This window comes from Patiria miniata, unplaced genomic scaffold, assembly GCF_015706575.1.
Source record: "Patiria miniata isolate m_02_andy unplaced genomic scaffold, ASM1570657v1 HiC_scaffold_25, whole genome shotgun sequence".
In the NCBI taxonomy this organism is placed as follows: Eukaryota; Metazoa; Echinodermata; class Asteroidea; order Valvatida; family Asterinidae; genus Patiria; species Patiria miniata.
In genome coordinates this window covers 2,991,899-3,010,536 of record NW_024037064.1, presented here as the reverse complement: position 1 = coordinate 3,010,536, position 18,638 = coordinate 2,991,899, and the positions used below count along the sequence as shown (strand labels likewise).

At 41.8% G+C, this 18,638-nt stretch overlaps 1 protein-coding gene across 2 annotated transcripts; it reads right to left on the bottom strand.

Moving 5' to 3' along the window:
- Positions 1-1,045: 1,045 nt before the first annotated feature.
- LOC119733182 (choline/ethanolaminephosphotransferase 1-like) lies at positions 1,046-16,738 on the bottom strand. Of its 2 annotated transcripts, XM_038206764.1 has the most exons (8): positions 16,537-16,736; positions 15,289-15,354; positions 7,409-7,706; positions 6,002-6,161; positions 5,198-5,339; positions 3,463-3,547; positions 1,642-1,758; positions 1,054-1,268 (listed from the first exon to the last, which is right to left on the bottom strand). In XM_038206764.1, exons 1-8 carry the CDS (start codon positions 16,581-16,583, stop codon positions 1,263-1,265), a joined length of 921 nt encoding a protein of 306 aa, XP_038062692.1. In that variant the 5' UTR covers positions 16,584-16,736; the 3' UTR covers positions 1,054-1,262. The 2 variants fall into 2 exon arrangements, 1 of the variants encoding a protein (XP_038062692.1); XR_005271686.1 differs by lacking the exon at positions 3,463-3,547 and having other exon boundaries at positions 1,046-1,268; positions 16,537-16,738.
- Positions 16,739-18,638: the final 1,900 nt, after the last annotated feature.

Here is an 18,638-nt window from a genome sequence, read left to right as displayed (position 1 = left end):
TAAGATGATGAGCTCCAAGCAGCATTGCCTCTGATCCACCTTATAATTGGTGGATGGGATAATACTATTTTGCCAAAGGCTGATGACGGTAGTATGGTGGAGGATCATGTTATTTCAGTGGTGAAACGTCATGAGTCCGCACATTTCTGGTGCAAAAAAAAGTTAAAAAGTTGTAGAGGTATGTGGGGGCATGTGCAATTCGCAAGACCCGTTGGGAAGAGGTGGAGAGTTCGGTTAGAGTTGTAGTGAAGTGATCCACTGAACGCCATCAGCACCATTTATAGAAATGCCGTAAGTTGACTGAATCCAGCTATGGGCCGTGATGGTGGTAGTACATAAAGTCCAGCATGTCGGATGCAGCGCTCAACAACAGCCAGCACGTCCATTGAGACTTGCCAGGATCAGGGTAAAGCAGGCCTGACCGAGGCTGACAATGAAGGTCTGGCCAATGTTTGAGGAGGAGCCTCCCAGCCTCTCCATGCCTTCCAGATGGACCGCTCCGCGAGATATGGCATGCTCCGGAAACCACAGTTGTCGGGGCCAAAATGTGGTGATCAGGAGGACCCTGTCAATGCGAAGCCATGCATTGTTCTGTACAGCAATGGCTACTTACTACGGAACGAAGTTGCACGCTTACGGCCGGATAAATAGTAGGGAGTGAGCAACTTGCAACGCGTGCGACGCTTTATTATGCATGTGCACTGAGGCGTGATCTACTTGTAGCCTGTGCGAAGCGTCATGCTAGTGGCCGTGTTATAAGTTGTAGGTAGGGAGTGAGCGATCTGCAACCTGTGCAAAGCCTCACTCCTTCGGTACACCGTGAGCTACTTGCAGCTTGTACGAAGCCTCACGTAAATGGCCATAAAGTATGAGCGTGTGGAGTAAGCAACTTGCAGCCTGTGAAAAGCCCCACTCACTTGGAAAGACAATGGTTACTTGTAGCCTGTAAACAGCTGTGTACGGGAGATAGCCACCTGCAGCCTGTACGAAACATCACCAACTTATAAGGCCATAAGTACCGACAACTGACAAAAATGTCACAAAAAAATAACCAATTTGTAGAATTGCGGGTAACCTCCGCTAGAAACTTCTGAGGGAAAACAGTCAATCAAACTGTAAACTGGCCAGCCCTCTAATCTATCTTAATCCTTTGTCCAAACAGTGGCTTTATAATCCCTAACAAGATAAGAGTGTACCTCTAGAAGTACTGTATTCTTTCGTAGTTTGCAGGCTCTAACTCGGAAAGCTGCTAGACTGAGCACTTACACCTGATACAAAAGAGATGGTACTTTTAATAGCAGAATGAAATCATAAACTTATATCAAAGGGATGGCAGGAGAAAGAGGTTACATGATCAGCAAATATGAGCAAACTCAAGAGCTCAAGAAAGCACTCTCTGAGAAAAGAGGAAGTATAATGGCTGGCGGGCCTCAAGGTACTGTGGGAAATAAATCTTAGCGAATGGTAAGCGCTCTCCGGGAATAATGCATATGTAGTGATGCTTTATGGGTAAGAGGAGCACAGTAGAATAGTGATGGACGACTTTTATTTTTCTGGTAGCCACTTCACAAGGTGTGTTTCAAGAAGGCCTACAACAAAACATTTTTGTTTGGAACCCAAATGAATTTCGAAATCACTTACAGCAACTGTGACACGGTGGCCCCGTCCCCAAACAAAGGCAGCTTGGTTGAAAAACTTTAAAATGCTCGACATCGCTGTTGCAATTATTATCAGCTCCCTCCACTCCAACGCAAATGCCTATGGAAGATAAGGAAATTAACAAAAAGTCAATATCAAATGAACTTCATTTTCCTTGCTTCATAGACTTATCTGGCTAGCGCTTTTAGAAAATGTGTATGTATGTTTGTGCTCACGTCACGCACATATCACACGCACTCTGTTCATTAAACTTTTAAGAGGATGTGCGTATTACGTCACTGGACCAATTGGACAAGTCAAAGACATGCGTAATGTGCATGCCTTCAGTCCATAATTCAAAAATCAATTGTCAATTTCATGATCACTCATCCTCTTTTGACCGAATTTTTCATGACGTCACAGCGACTGCGTCTTGATTGTTACATCATCATTGAGTGGCAGCGCAGCAAGTGAAAATTACTACGTACACATGTACGTATTCGGTGCGAAGGCATTGATACAATGCAGTTCATTGATGACGTCATAAAATATGTAATGACATCAAGCGTTGCTTACAAGTCATTTCAAAACGTGACATCATATCGTCTACGGGCCATTGGTTGAATGAGCGTTAAGTCTGCGCATGTGATATGTGCGGTAGTGTTAAAGCACCTCATAATTGCCCTCTATTATGGTTGTTAGATTTGTCAGTAATAGGCAGTTTATATTAGATGCCCAATCAGGCAATCAAGGACTTGTACAAATGTCCATTTGGAGTTTATTAGTATCACCTTTATTCCAATGTCAGAAGTGTATTAGTGACCTCCGGTGATTTTTGGTGTTTTTTTTTATTTTGCTGATTTGTTTTCCAATGAAAACGACAGTACATCATCCATGAACTTTGTGGCCATAAGGTTACGTACCGTACAAACACAAATGTCTGCAATCCAGGTTCATCTACTTCAAAAACAGAAGTCTTTTTTTATCAGCAGATCAGACAAGCTATCTTTTGATGCACAATCACGCAATAGAGGACTCATAGCAAAAATTTGTTAGTATCTTCCTTAATTCCACAGTTGGATTCTGTTGGGATCTGTACAGGTCTGCGGTAACACCTATGTGAAATTTTATCTGTTTTGAGTTCTGTGGCTCTGAGAACCAGTTGTTTTCAATTGACACTTCGAACAGCATTGCGAGTAGCCTCCACTAGAAACTTCTAAAGAGAAAAATAGTCAATCTAACTGTAAACTGGCCAGAACTCTGATCTATCTTTACCTTTGTCCAAACAGTGGCTTTGTAATCCCTAACACTTAGTGTAATAAAGCCACATGCGCTGTCACACAGCTGATATTGACAAGTGCAGGGGATTAGCAGCAGAATCTGATAACAGGGGCCAGTTTGTTGACAAAGGGATTAACAAGATAAGAGTGCACCACTAGAAGTACCGTATTGTTTCCGAGTTTACAGGCCCTATCTCAGAAAGCTGCAAGAAGCACTTACGGATGATGGCGTGCTCTGTTCGTCATCAGTGTCTCTGGACGACGAAAATCGATTTAAAAACAGCTGGTTCTTCTCAGAACCACACAACTCAAAAGAGATAAAACTCACATGGTGTTACCACAAACCGTCCATACTTTGTTCACGTCCATCATGCAAACCTACAAGTCTCATGTATAGGACCAGTGGCATAAAACTTTTTATGGCATTAAACTGTTTACCCCAGCGATCTAATACAGATGCCAACAGCGGTTTAAAAGCACAAACAATTTTTAGCAAGCTGAACGATGATATTTGTTCATTTTGGGCTGATAATTGTTATGAAACCTTTTTGGCCCAGATATCTGGGCCCATGACGGCTGTAGCCAGATAGCCAAAGCACAGAGCTTGCTGAGCTTCAAGTACATCAAACCTGTCAGAAACGAAACCAAATGAACCAAATACAATTCTGTAATTCTGTAATAAATATGTAATTCTGTCGGTTTATGGGGGAGAACAAGGATTCCTCAAAAGTGTAGGGATACTGTAGCTCGGAAGCTTGAGGTTATCTGAACAAAGAAGACAATGAAGAATTATTTTTAGAGGTGGGAAAAACCCCGGACTGACAATGTTGTGCTGGTGAGCGGGAGTCATTTCGCAATGCCGATTGATAATCTGGTTGGTAAAAATCACTGCAAAGTCTTCATAAAAGATGTTAGAGTAACTTTTCCCTGTGTGGCACCACAAGGTTGTCTTCGCTTTGTCTCTCCATCCAGATTTAATTAATAATAATAATAATAATAATAATAGTGGATATTTATAAAGCGCACGTATCCACCAGGACTGGTGCTCAAGGCGCTACATCATTATTACCCTGCTCATAGGGCCAATGAAACATTCCAAAGACAATCTCAGCTCCATGGGGAGTATACACTGCTCGATGCTGCCATTTCGGCACAAAAAGCAACTAAAAATCAGTCACACTTTTATTGTGAGGGTAGAGATGGTGCTTCAAAGGTACCCATTTACTCCTGGGTGGGAAAAAGCAATGAGTGACAAAGTGCCTTGCCCAAGGGCACAAGCACCATAACCCCAGGCTGGACTCGAACCCACAACCTGCAGAATTACCCGCAGATCACAAGTTCAATGCTCCAGACCACGAGGCTACGGCACTCTATAAATACATCGCTCTACACACGACTGTACATGTATGTCATAATAACTTTTTACGGGAAAACGCCTTGTAGAACCTTTCAGAAACAAAAATCGGAGATAAACAAGTGAAAAACCAAACAGCAGGCCCACACCGTTTTTGCGCACGCGCTTGGAGCGCTGAGCACGTGTGAATATAGCTCCAGTCACCTGAACGCAATTTACTTGGGGCTTAAAGGGCTCATGAAGTGAATATTCCTTAGGGACATAGTTTGTGCTACTTTCTAATTCTTTTTAAGCGTATGAAAACTAAGTGATATTACTTTTTGGTTAATTTTGTTGAAAAGTGCATTTCTTTAAACGTTTAAAATTTTCCAAGCTTTTCCGGAAAACTGAGAGCAATGTTGTCGTGATGTCATTTCAGGGAGACACTGTTCATATTAGGTGTGTTTCTATTGAAAAAGTGAACCCAAAATAATGCTCATTCAAAACATTTGTGAGAAAAGTTTGCTCATTAGCTTTCTGCCATGAACAGACACAACAATGAATCACTAATAAAGAAAGTATTCAGCAAAATATTCAAAATTTTGGCAACTTTTCGTGCATAAACTAATTGCAACATTGAGAGGTTCTGCCTGACATGACATCGCACTTTTGCTCATGAATATGGAAATTCGCATTAGCATAAGAACGAAAATGGCGCCAAAATACCCTTGAAACATGGTAAAATGAAAATTGAAAATAAGATTAAAGGGATACAAAGGTGCATTTTCTGGGATTGCATTAAACAAAATTACATTTCATGGGCCCTTTAAGTGTTGACGAACCGAAATGCCACTGAGTATACAGTGTTTATGAAATATGTCGGTGAAGACCTTCACCGGGCAAAATCGTATATTGATTCGTTTGGGATGGTAACTGGGAAACTTACGTGGTAAATCGCACCAATCCAGAGATGTAGGTCTGCCAGTGTGCCGTGAAAAACATGAACATTGCCGTCAGCATAAACGGTACAAAGAGTTCTGGCCGACCGCCTATCTTCATGCAGATACCAAATTCAATGGTGACACACACTGCAAATAAAAAAGTACATACTTTCGTTTCGTTATACTCCCGAGGACAATGCTTTGTGTTTTCCTTTGTCCCTGTAATTTAACACTCTCCCATAGACTGAGCACACAAACTTACTACAGAGGACCGTTTTGAACAAAAGACCCAACTCCCAAGGACTGAAATTATCTGTTGTTCTCCCTTTGTGTGTCTGTCCTCGGGGTAATGTAGAACAAGTACCGATAGCTGGTATGGGCTCTGTGCACAAGTACCCCTTCGTCAACTGTCAGACAGGGAGAGCTAGGGGAGACCTAGACTGGTTTCCTGGTCCATCCACTGCGTATTTTGAATGATCCAAAGTTATTGGGGCGGGGATTAGTATGGAAGACCGTCGCAAGTTAAAACTTCAGAGAGAAGGGTGGGGTGGATAGGGTATCACAGTCAACACATAACAGACCAAAAGCCAGAAACAGAGAATCAAGACTTGCAAGATTGAGTGCAGTCACTGATCCAGGGGGTGCAGAGAGGGTGCTCGCCAACCCAGCAATGACCGAAAAAAGTTGTTTTTTCACTTGAGAGAGCACTTTTGCCTGCGGCGCACCCCCCCCCCCTCCCCCACGGATCTGCCGTTGGAGTGATGACAGAAATATGCAGGGCACTTAAGGAAACAGCCCTTTATAATTACCTTTGGTGATCGAGTCGCAAGCATGGTCGAATAGTTCAGCAAGCTGCAGATGCCAATTCAGCTTTGTCTTGTACCTCAAACACTGCCGCCCGTCCACAGAGTCGCAGGTTTGGAAGAGAAAGATGTTCACGCCAGCCAGTGAGTACGCCCAGCGTGGAGCCTGCAGTGGCGGAAAAAAAGCAATAAAATGGATGAAGGGCAATAAAAACTGTCAGCAGACTTCTGCATGCTATTTGATCTTCATTCAGTGAGAAGCCAGGTCAGTTTGACAAAGGCAGCGCTTAAAGCTATAGTCCATCATTTGTAATTTGTGCATTTTGTTCGTTTGAAGCAACAAAAGTGCTCAAAATCTAAAGAAAGGGTACATGTACTGAACAACTACCTGATGAAGTTTCAGCTCAGCTTCAGCTGTATATTCCGAGAAAAACAGCATTCTAGGATCTCAATTTCAAATCAAAAGTTGCTGAATCATGTTTTGAATTGGGCCTGAATTCAGCGTCCGAGACACGTTCTCACTGAGCCGATTGCAGCTACGCGATGTCACGCGCTGATCCGACGAATAATAGCAACCATGGGGTGCGTGTGCATCGTGCCAATGCTTGCACGCACTTTGCCGAATAACAAAACGAACTACTAATTTAAATTTTCCTACAGTGCGTCTTAAGAAGCACCGTTGGAAAGGCCTTCTTTCGTTGATGACTTCGAAATGACAGCTTGCCAGAAAGAATAATTTCACAGGGAGTTTATAGTCCCCCTACTATCTTTCAACCAAGTATGTTTTTCAACAATAGTTATGCCAGTTACTTTTCGGATAGCTGCAAATGATGGACTATAGCTTTAATCATAGCTCATAGCTTGGTCTAGCTATAGCGCGACATGTGCCACAAGTACGAAGGGTCATGCATGGATGCGTCCATTGTACCTCAGAGGAATTATAACCAATTGTGGCGCAAAATGGCGCATGTTTATATTACAAATGTTTGAACTTTATAAAGTATTTTGACACTCACTGCTTTTCCTGTACAATATTATTAATACATTGGTTAGAGATGTACAGAAACGTAAAAAAAAACTCTGTTTAATGGGTTTATCCCTGTTGAAAACAACAATAAATTGAAAGACTGTATTTTGGATCCCTTTCGTGTATGGTACGATCCTACTTAAATTACCACAAATGTTCTCTGGAAAGAGAGGAGTGCTGTGATTGGATTGGAAAAAAGCCCTCCTTCGCCCTCCTCTAATTAAAAATATTCTTATATTGTTGGAAAGAGCATTTCGTACAGTTATTCTGCCCTGCGATATGGCTTGGTGCGATAAACAAGAAGCCGATTTAGTGACCGAACCCCCCATTGCATTTACAAAAAATATATTGCCTTGGCCCTTTACATTGAAGGACATTAGAATTACCTCTTCAGTTGCAGTCGGAGCATAGTACATGAGTACCACTGTGCTGATGATGTTAAGAATCACACCAAAGACTGATATAACGTTAGCATTGATGGTCCTTGGAACCAAGTCGGCCACGGGCCACCACCAATATGGTTCCATAAAGGGCTCCACAAACGTGCGGCCAGTGCGAGTGTACTCATGACGATTGAGGTGATTAATTTGCTCCTCTGTACGGATCTCGTCGGAAAACATCGTCAGGTTTTTTTTTTTTAAACAACCAGAGAGACAAAATGTGTCGTTGCCGCAAGGCGGAAATCTGCAAAAACAAACAAATTTTGGGCAAATGAGTTCGTGTAAATCCGAATCTGGACATTAAGTGTGTTAAAAGTCAGAATGACCTTGTTTGAAATGATGGCAAGTGATTGAATTTACCAGTGTTAATGTATTAAACCACTGCTATGATGTCACACTGACCATTGTTAAAAGTGTGAATTCGGATTTACGAATCTTTAGTAAAGTGTGGATTCGGAATTACGATCCACACTTTGAACATGTCCGACAATAATTATTGTTCTCCATAATCATGATAATGAGCATTAATAAGACCGTCTGCGTGAAAACTTTCCTTCCGAAAATTACCAATTTGCATACTGTCAGATTCTCCGCCGTCAATGCGAAAACATTTTCGAGTCAGAAAGAAATCGTCGTCTGAACTATCCATGTTGATAGAAGGAGCCTACACACAAAATTACTTGGTTGTACGGGTGTGGCGATGTATGCTGAACACGCCACAATGCTTGATTACGAATAAGAACCTCGAAAAACTCCCTTGTAAATTGCCCAATGGCCAAGACTCGACACGCGATGTGCAAGTCTTTTCATCTCCTCTTACTGGACTGTTAATGACAATACTTCTTTTGACGCAATGGTTTAAGTCAAAGAATACACGAGAAAGTATGGATTCTTAATTTACAAATTCACTTGGGGCTTTGCGCCTCGTGAATTCTTAAATTACGAATCCACACTTTCTCGTGTGTTCTCCTTAACGTATTTTGTACAATTGCCATTTTGCAAAATGCTGGTTGCGGTCAAACATAATCCTTGTGATTTTAATTCAGGAGGCGGCATTCCAGGGTTGGCTTTTTTTAACTTGTAAGTTGTATTTAAAAAATCGGATTTGATTTAAATCAGATTTTTTTTTATTTAGATCAGATTTTTTTTTATATTTTACTTACAAAATATCTGTCTAAAAAAGTGTCTAAAATTTCCAATGCAATTCTTACAACCATCATTAAGGAGTTTAAAGTTCCTATTCCACAAAATCATCCACAAAACTCAATAAATTGATAAATGCTTTTGAATAAATTGTATTGAATCGGTGATAAAAAACAAATCACTTTATTTCATCTACATGTACATGTAGGGTTCAAAATGGTACATTATTAATACTGAAGACACTTTAAAGATGCATGGCTTGATTGATACAGCTGAGATATGTTGTGTGAGGATACATACATGAGTGAAAACTCCAGCCCTGACCAGTTGGCGCAAGTCAGATTTCACCCGACCCCTTTAATTGTCTCCTGTGCAGTCATGCATGAAAAACTAATCCAGTGAAAATGTCACCAAAAGAAGCAGGAAGGGTTACTCTAAAAGTACATATGAAAATATCTTATTATATTGCTGCAGAATAAAACTATGGCCAAAAGTGTACAGTTGGTTTCTTTTTACTCACACTGTATATGCAAGTGTAACTCATAGTTTACAAACAAGTATTAAAAGTGCAAAAAAAGCATTACTTTACTGGTATGTAAATCATAAAAAGAATTTTGGGCAGCAATTTTATGGTTTACAACTAATTGTTATACATGAAAACCATGCCAAAAAAACATGTCAAAAATGCGCTAAACAATTAATTGACAAACGACCTCCCATACATATCAACCCCAAACCAATTTCACACACAACCACTGCCGAACAAAAATGGAGATAACACTTTGAATATACTTGGAATACTCTGCTTTAAAAGACTTGTGTCTGGTTGGTTTCTGACTAAAGCTTGCAAGTCGTTCTATAGTTTATCACCTCTACAACAAAACATTTCATGCCCCTTTATGATGAGAGTAGTGTCACTGTTATGTTAGTCAGCTAGATTTTCCATTAGCCACCGTTTTAGAATTATAGAAGGCACCACACGTACGGTGCTTTGTAAGGCAAATTATTTTGTGTACGATCATGGAGGCGTCTGCGTGTAGTCAAGGGTTAAAGGTAGAAATTGACAGTTTTTGGTGTTTTTTTTTCCTCATTTTTCCCATAAAAAAAATTAGGGAAGGGGCTGTCAGTATAGGGTAGGAAGAGAAACCAGGAGCAAAACTAGCTTGAGTAACTCCAGCTGTCACGCTCCATATTCATTCACATGTGAATGAATATGGAGCATGTCAGCTGGAGTTACTCAAGCTAAGGCCAAAAAAAAAAAGTCTCCAGTTTCTGGTATGCGCGCGCGTCGCCGTAGCCATGCGCGTCGGCAAAATGAAAAAGTTTTTTTTTTCAATGAAAGATGATGTCTCAAAACCGCCAAACTCACTGGTTTGACTGGAATTCTGCTGCTGCACAATTTTAACGTGTTTTTTTTAGATGGGATTATGATCGAGAATAAGCTTAATGTAGCCTCTCTGAACTCCCATATATTTGCACTAAGTTTAGTCGGGCACCATTTGCAGTCATCAGTCGACATTTGAAGCAAAAAAGTCAGGTAAAAAAAAAAAAAAGCCGCGTCGCCGCACCACTTTTTGGACAAGCTCCATACCAGAAACCAGAGACTTCTACACAACCGCCGAAGTAGCGACAGGTTGCAACATTCTTTCCCTAGTAAATATGCGGATGATTTATGCGTTCAATTACCGATTAATTAAAACCCTGAACGTCTCAATTTTCTTCATGTAGGCCTACGTACTCACCTTTACAGAATTAGCCCGAAAAAGCGTATTATCTGCTCAATATCTTGTCTCCCACTGCGCTGAATATCGTGAATATAGAGCTCAATTAGACCCCAGTACAATTCACCAACACAAACTATAATGGCGACCGTGTCTGTATGTTTGCACTGCATGCACTGTACATCTGTGGTGATTATGTAATAAACCAGTCATGAATGTCGGGCTGGCCGGGGGCTCCCGTGCGTGGGCCAGCCACGAGGCAGTCTTGTGAGTAACCTCTTATTGGGTTCTTGTGCTGTACTGCTGAGCTACCCACCCAAGACTCAACCTATTCCCGCCGCGCCACCCAGCGCTGAGGTCATTATAGGTACCAATACTTCATTGGCGACGAGGATAATTCTTTGCGTGCGTCGCAATTACATTAGGATAAACTAAGAGAAATTTTGCGTTCTTTTTGTGATGTCTTGGATATTCCAGACTAAAAAAAAAAAAAAAAAAGGAAAAGAGAGAGAAGTTATACACTATAAAAGTCAGTCAAATTCCTGATTCAGATAGTTTAATGTCCTTTATTTTTGTCTGCATATGTCAAAGAGGTCTCGGTCTTTGAAGAAATAATTCGTAAACGTTTATGAATTAACCCCGCATGCTGACATCATTCGGCGTTTGTTGGAATTTGCTAGCATGTTTGGCTGATTCGATAGACGTTTGCTTCCAAACGTTTTATTACCAATCTTGTTTATTATTTGCTTATATAATGTTTTTACTGGAAGTTGCTGTATCGCTATGTAACTAAAAAAAAAATTAAAAATAGGAAAGAAAGAAATTGACAGGACGGACGTTTTGCCATACTTTTTATGATTATATTTGCTGTAAATCAGGTCAAACTGCTGTGTGTCACTCACAGCAGAAGGCAGTTACAGCAAATTTTGAGTGACAGGTCGATTGAATAGACCATAGAACAGCAGCTTCCACTTTCCGTAAATTGTAAGTGTAATTGATTTAACTTGGTAGTTTAAACATGCCATGGAAATTAACAAAGCAAGTGTAAAAAGAAAACAACCCTTCCAGGGATAGGGATCAAATATGCCCAAGTCATAGTCGCGAAACGGGAACAGAAGGGGTCAGTAAATATCAGAGATGGCAGCAAGTCATTTTTTACAAGTCCAAGTCAAGTCACAAGTCACTGTTTGCAAGTCCAAGTCAAGTCACAAGTCACCAGGTCCAGTCACAAGTCAAGTCACAAGTCATTTTGTCTTAAAAACAAGTCAAGTCACAAGTATCTTTGTCCAAGAACACGTCAAGTTGCACATTATTTTGTCCAGCTGTAATAATTTAAAGAACCTGGCGTTTAGACTTACAAGTTATTTTTAACATGCCTCCTTAATTCCACTTTTTCAATGTGTTGCAATTACTAGTCTTGTAGTTTATCGCATATCTGTCGGATATATTAGCCCTTTGTATACTTTAATAAATTTACTTTACATTGTAGAAATAAATGTTGAGATGACATGAAAAAAAGACTTCACTCACTCGATTACATGTAGTATACTAAAACTTTGTTGTTCAATTTCATGTATACTAAACGCCTACCAATGGGTTAGGCTATCCGGTATTTTACATGCAATTGACAAAGGCCTGCTTTCTTTTCATGAAAGGTTCCTTTCAAAGTTTGTTCAACCATTACATTTAGCAAGAGACTTGGTCATTGAAAACTGTAGTTTGTTGTGACAGTCTTATTGAAAAATTTTGAAACAAGTGGGAACTATTCATTTTACTGGATTCAGTCATTGAGATCTATTTTCTGGAATGAAACTTTCTCGCTATAATAGCTTAATTAAAGTGTATTGGGTCGCTCGAGTAGCGTCTGACTTGGGTTGGTAACAAGTCATTTTTTGCAATCCCAAGTCAGGTCACAAGTCATTGTTTGCAAGTCCAAGTCAAGTCACAAGTCAAAGCTGGTATTAACAAGTCAAGTCACAAGTCACAAAAATAGCGACTCGAGTCCAAGTCACATGACTCGAGTCAGCAACTCTGGTAAATATGAATGATTTCGGTGAAACACCTACACTCCAAACAAAACTGCATGAACTTAAAGAAAAGGGATTGATAATAATTGAAGATGCCCTAGAAACCTCCCCGTTAGGCCAAGAGAAGCAAGTGAAATAGACGTTCAAAAGCCTGACCCGGTAAACCTACTGGCAAACCAAATAAACATCCTTGTACAAGTAATGCAAGAAAACACCCAAAAAGTAACCCAGGCTATTCATGAATTAGGTGGCCGAATGGAAAGCAAAACAGATGGACTCGAAACAAAAATAAATGAACTCATCCAGTTTACACCAGCCCCGAGTCAAGAAAACCCGAACGCGCATTCCATGGCGCCGTCCACTTTCCAGGGTAATTCACATTCACAAACGGCAATGAAGGGTGCGGAATTACAAGCCACAGCCCCTAAGTCCTCCGATTGAATTAACGGTGATAAAGTAATTGATGCAAATCTAAAGATCATTCACGACAAAGCTCCCCCACTCCCATTGCATTTGTTGAACGCAGCGCCGGGCTAAGGCATGTCATTCAAAAGCGAACAATGGGATACGGGATACCATGGGGCAACGACTGCACCTCCTCAACAAAAGCCATTACGTAACAATGCAGATCTGAATAAAACTAACTCACTAATCAAGAAATCGGTGACAATAGCATACAATCCTGCAACAACACAAGCCATGCACACACCGTCTTTGCCCGGGTCTGATAGCCAAATTCCATTAGTAAATCCGGCGTTTGCTGGATATAATCAGCCAACTCACCAACCCGATGCTCCGGGTTTATCGCATCATGGTATACAACGAACTCTAACCAAAATGTTCCCAAGTTAACTGCCTACGATGGTAAAACTGATTTTCATTCCTTTGCGATTAAATTTGAGGCTATAGCAGAGTGCTGCCAATGGAGCCAGCGCACCAAATTAATGCAGTTAGTAGGTACACTCACGGGTAAAGCTCTTGACTGCTACGCGTGGCAAGAGCCAGAGATTAGCAGGATTACGCAAAAATCAAAAGTCAGTTGATGAAAATGTTCGAAAAAGAAAGATCCAATAATTCAAAGGGCCGAACTTGCTGCCATACGTCAGAGAGATGATGAAACCGTAGAAGAATTTGGACAGCGCGTACGTGAAGTAGCTACACGCGCGTTTCCAACTGCACACACAGACGTGTTCGAAACCATTGCTAGAGAGGCATTTTTGAAGGGATGCGCTGATGTGAACGCAGCTGAACTTGCACTTTTCCGAGATCCCCAAACATTAAACCAGGCAATACAATTCACCGAAAACGCAGCGCATAACCACAAGCTACTATCCAGAACATACAAACCAAAAATCCGGCATGTTGCATTTAGTGATGAAGTCTCCATGAACCCCCAACAAAGTTAAACAAACGGGCAAAGACAACATCGATATCCATCTTGATTGGTCGGGAATCGACAAAAACATGCGAGAAATATTGACATATCTGAAAACTCTCAAAGGTGAACCACCATCCTCTATCAACACCCTCAGCCCTCCACCTGGTAAAGCAAGTACAAAAAGGAGTGAGTCACCTGCCCGGGAAAACTCTTTCCTTAGACTCTCGCCAAGTCGTAACTCCAGCCCTCCGCCGCCATTTTCGCCATCAAATTTTCGGTGTTTTAGCTGTAACAAGAAGGGCATTTTGCCAAAGATTGTCCGCAGGGTAGGGTTAGATCTCGATCGCGTTCCCCTTCGCCATCTCGTAATACGAGTGCTTTAAACAATTCGGAGCCGGCCGTGATGGCCAACGACCGGCTGAGTTGGAGCAGAACGGCCAACAATCGCAAACTAAAATTCAGGCGTTTGCTGGAACAGGTTTGGGTGAAGGAAATGATAACCCATTGTAGCTAAGGGAAATACAATTCTCACCAAATAATAACGGGGTAAGCCTTGTAATACCGATCGGAGGGGTTTATACCCAGGCTGTGGTTGACACAGCCGTCCAGGTTACGATAATAAGCGAAAACTTAGCCAAGCGATTGGACCCCCCATTAGAAACAAAAGAAAGGGTTCTACTTAGAGGGGCAGAACAATCTAGCAACATGGTCGCGGAAAGGGCCTTCGGGGTACCTTTAGTTATAGGAAAACACAGCTACTCTTGGAGTCTATTAGTTGCCCCAATTGCAGACACCTTTATTCTAGGGTTGGACTTTTTAAAAGCCCAAGACGGCCGGATAGACCTCAGAGATGATAGCGTAACACTTAAAGATGACAAAATAAATGCCGAAATGAGAAAGAACAAGGACGAAAAATACTCCGTGCAAAGAGTGGTGTTAAAAAGAAAGGTCGTGGTTCCTCCAAGTACCATAGTCAAAGCAAAGGTGCTGTTTGAATCACCATCGGACAAATCATTCCTAATTCACGCACCACAAAGAAATCATAAAGGGCTACTTATACCGTACACTCTAGTTACTTTGGGACAGGATAGCACATGTAATGTCATACAATCACAATCCAGGGAGGCTCATACTAGTCTACGTAATGACAGTGATAGATATGTCCATTTGAAAAAGGGACATATAATTGGTAGGGCAGAAGAGGTTAGTGAGATACTTCCGGAAATTGATGTATGTTATCCTTCAGCAGACACGGGGAAAATCCGGCGTTTGCTGGACCTCCCCGAAAATGACATATCCGTGAGAAAGGTTAGCGAGTGTGACATACCCATACATGTCCGCGAACTATGGGAACGTTCCTGTAAATTTCTAACCCCCAAACAATCGGACGTAATCGCCGACACACTTATACAATATTCGGATGTATTTTCTAGAGATGATACAGATCTAGGCAGATTCTCTGCGATTAAACACCCTATTAATACAGGAAATGCAGTCCCCATCAGACAAAAAATGCGCAGAACCCCCCTTGGTTTTGAGGGAGAGGAGAAAACTCACCTAGATGACTTGCTTACAGCAGGTGTCATACAACCGTCAGCGTCTGCATGGGCTTCCCCTCCAGTGCTAGTTCGGAAAAAAGACGGAAAAGTTCGCTACTGTATTGACTACAGGGCTGTAAATAACGTTACCATTAAGGACGCATTCCCTTTGCCTAATATTGAAGAGTGTTTAGACGTCTTGGAAGGAACAGAGTTCTTTTGCACACTGGATATGAGCAGTGGGTACTATCAAATAGAAGTTGAAGATGAAGACAAACAAAAAACTGCTTTTATCACCAAGTATGGGCTTTTCGAGTACGCGCGCATGCCATTTGGGCTGTGCAATGCGCCTGCCACCTTCCAACGTGCAATGACCCTAATACTTAGAGGCGCAGTGTTTTTCCGGACCGAACCCGTTACGAACAAAACTAAGGACGACAAGGAAGGACATGAAACAAATTAAAGGGGTATCATTGGGTCCCCTACAGTACAAAAAAGTCACGTGACTAAAACGGAGGGAATTCCTCCTTTTTCCGAAACTGTCCGAAGTTTGCCGAATTCATTTCGTCGACAATCGGATAGCGCCCGAGTATTTCCTAGTATTATATAGGTTTTGTTACCACTGCTAATTGCTTATTAAAAAATTAAAAACGAGTTGATAATTAATATTCATTGCTTTTATTTAGAAAAGTTGAAACTCAACGACGATTTTGTACTCTGATCGTATACGAGGGGCGAATTTTTTGCTGCGTCTGAATTTGACGACCGTTACTGGCATTTCCAAAAAATCGGCGTGGTCTTCACTCGGCTCCGCCTGCTAACAGTACTATTTGGATGCCTAACTTTGAAGATTCCAGGTCAACATTAGTCAATGTTTTCTTACAGAAATATCAAACTGTATTATCATCATGAAGCGAGTGATTTCTATCAAAAAATTATCGGAACATTAAAAGCTATAAGTGCTAAAGCGAATTAAGAAACGAAGCCGAGTTTCAAAAAAGGGCCGTCAATGTCGTCGTGTTTATTTTTGGCCTTGGAGGCTGCCTGGCCTACAATTTAGACGTGAGCGTCGGGAATAATTGTCAGGTCTTGGAACCAGACTACGGGTGTAGGGGAAGTATACGTCTACTCTAGAGGGCGCTAGTACTTCAATCATTCAATCCCACCAGCAACCACCACTTATGCCTCACTGACCTCATAATTATTACTCCTAATCCAACATTAAAATCACGTTCACATTTCCTCAGCCTGCCACTCCTTTACTTACCGACTCCACCACCAAACGCCTCCAACTTGTTTCCTATTTTTGCCCATTGACGCGACATCTCAGCAAAACCCGCCAACCTCTTCAGTAGATACATGAACACTCGTTGATTACAACTTGTACACTAAACAGCGCCACACTATTTAATTTTACTGCAACACCATAACATCGTCCGCTGCGCTGCATTCATATCCCCAATTCGAAAAGCCGCAATGCGCATTCTAGGAAAGACCCACACAATGCACGCTTGCATACATAATTAATGCGCAGGCTAAGTCCAGTGTAGTGCAACCTCTGTCCAATGGTGTGGAGCAGTACGCTCCCACTACCTGCTCTTTCACCTTGGTATCGGATATTCAAAATCAAGTAGGCTCTAGAGATTATATTATTACAAGCAAAAAGCAACTTTCTGAGGAGGATCAGACGTACTTAACAATGAACGGTAAAACACGTCACACACGTTTACAATGAAATGACCAAATACACGATAAAAATTCATATAAATTCACTTGCCTTTTCGGTATCAAATCAGGATGCAGGGAAGAAAGTTTACCACCTGAGGTTATTATCGGAAAAGAGGTTGAACTTAAGTTAGCCCATTTAATTCAAATGAAATACCGATTCATTGGTTTCGCTGCGCATGCCCATCGTAGGACAGCGGCAGGACACGTGTACGTGTAAATGGTCAGTCAATATGAGGGCAAATGTAAAGATTACATATTCAGATGACACCGGCAAGTTGACCAAAAAAAATGGCGGGGACGGGACCTAAAGACCTTATACAGAGGCGTCATTTTATGGGGGGGGGGGGTTACAATTTCATGAAAAGGGCGCTCGCGCATCCGTGCTGAAAATGTAGACAGTTTTTTTCCCCGGACACTTGGCCTCCGGGGGGAGGGCGGGGGGGGGGGGGGATGTCCTGGTACCATCTTCCAATGGGGGCGCTGTTCAAACTTGACGATCATGCGCACTATCGGAGAAAAGATGGCGCTCTTCAGCTTACTCCATCCTTGGTAGTTTTACTACACCCAGCAGCCACACACCTTGTCGGCATGGCCGAAAATCGGGTGTTATTTCTCCTCGATTCCGAACGAAACACCAGAAAAACTTTCAGTGCCGCAATGTATATGCATATGTACATGTACATGTATTATGATGCACGCCGCAATGCCGGTGCCCCCGCAGCGCGGCAAGTCGCTGCCTTAACTTGCGTCATACCCCTCGCGAAGTTTTATGTTAATGAAGCTTCCCTTTGTGGGGCGGAGTAGTTTGACCAAACATGTTCACAAATTATTTTCCCCCATTTATCCCAGAAAATAAACACCGCCATACACAAGATATTGTTGAGAACATCATCCTTTATTGATTTAAGCAAAAAAAATGCAATCAAAATTTTATTTCATGTTCCCTTTAAGATTAGGCAAACCAAGTGAAATGCTACCATCCTGGCGTGCAAGAGTATAACGAGGCGCAAGATAAATTTATAATTAGCTGCTATCAAAGGGTAAAGTGTTTAATTTAAACTCCGTGAAGTCTGGACTCATTAGTTGGACTGCACATGCCTATAATAGGACAGTGACAGGACACGTCACGTGTGTAAAGGTTCTGTCCGTATAAGGTTCCATAAGAGTGTATACATTTCAGATAACACCGGCATGTTTACTAGGACAAATGGCAAAAGACGGGGTACCTCAGGGCCTTACGGAGGCGTAGCAAAGTCATTTGTTGGGGGGGGGGGGTTAACAATTTCGAGGGCTCACATCCGTGCTGAAATGCAGACACTTGGCCTCCGCAAAAGAAAAAGGGGTGGGGGGGGGGGGGGCTGGTACCATTTTCAATGGGGGCGATGTTCCAACCGGACGAGCATGCACACTATCAGACAATAGGTGGCACTCTTCAGAGTAGCATAATAAACGACCGTCTTGCGAAATTCGAAAAACGGCATTTATTTAGTAAAAGGTCGCTGGTATCAAAAGGCAACAGGCAACTTTTTTTTTTTAAAGGACACTTGTTTAAAACAAAAGGGCACTTGTTTAAAAAGGGGAGGGCGGGGATCATAACAGGCAGATAACAAAGGGTCTATTGGAAGGACACGAATTCATAAA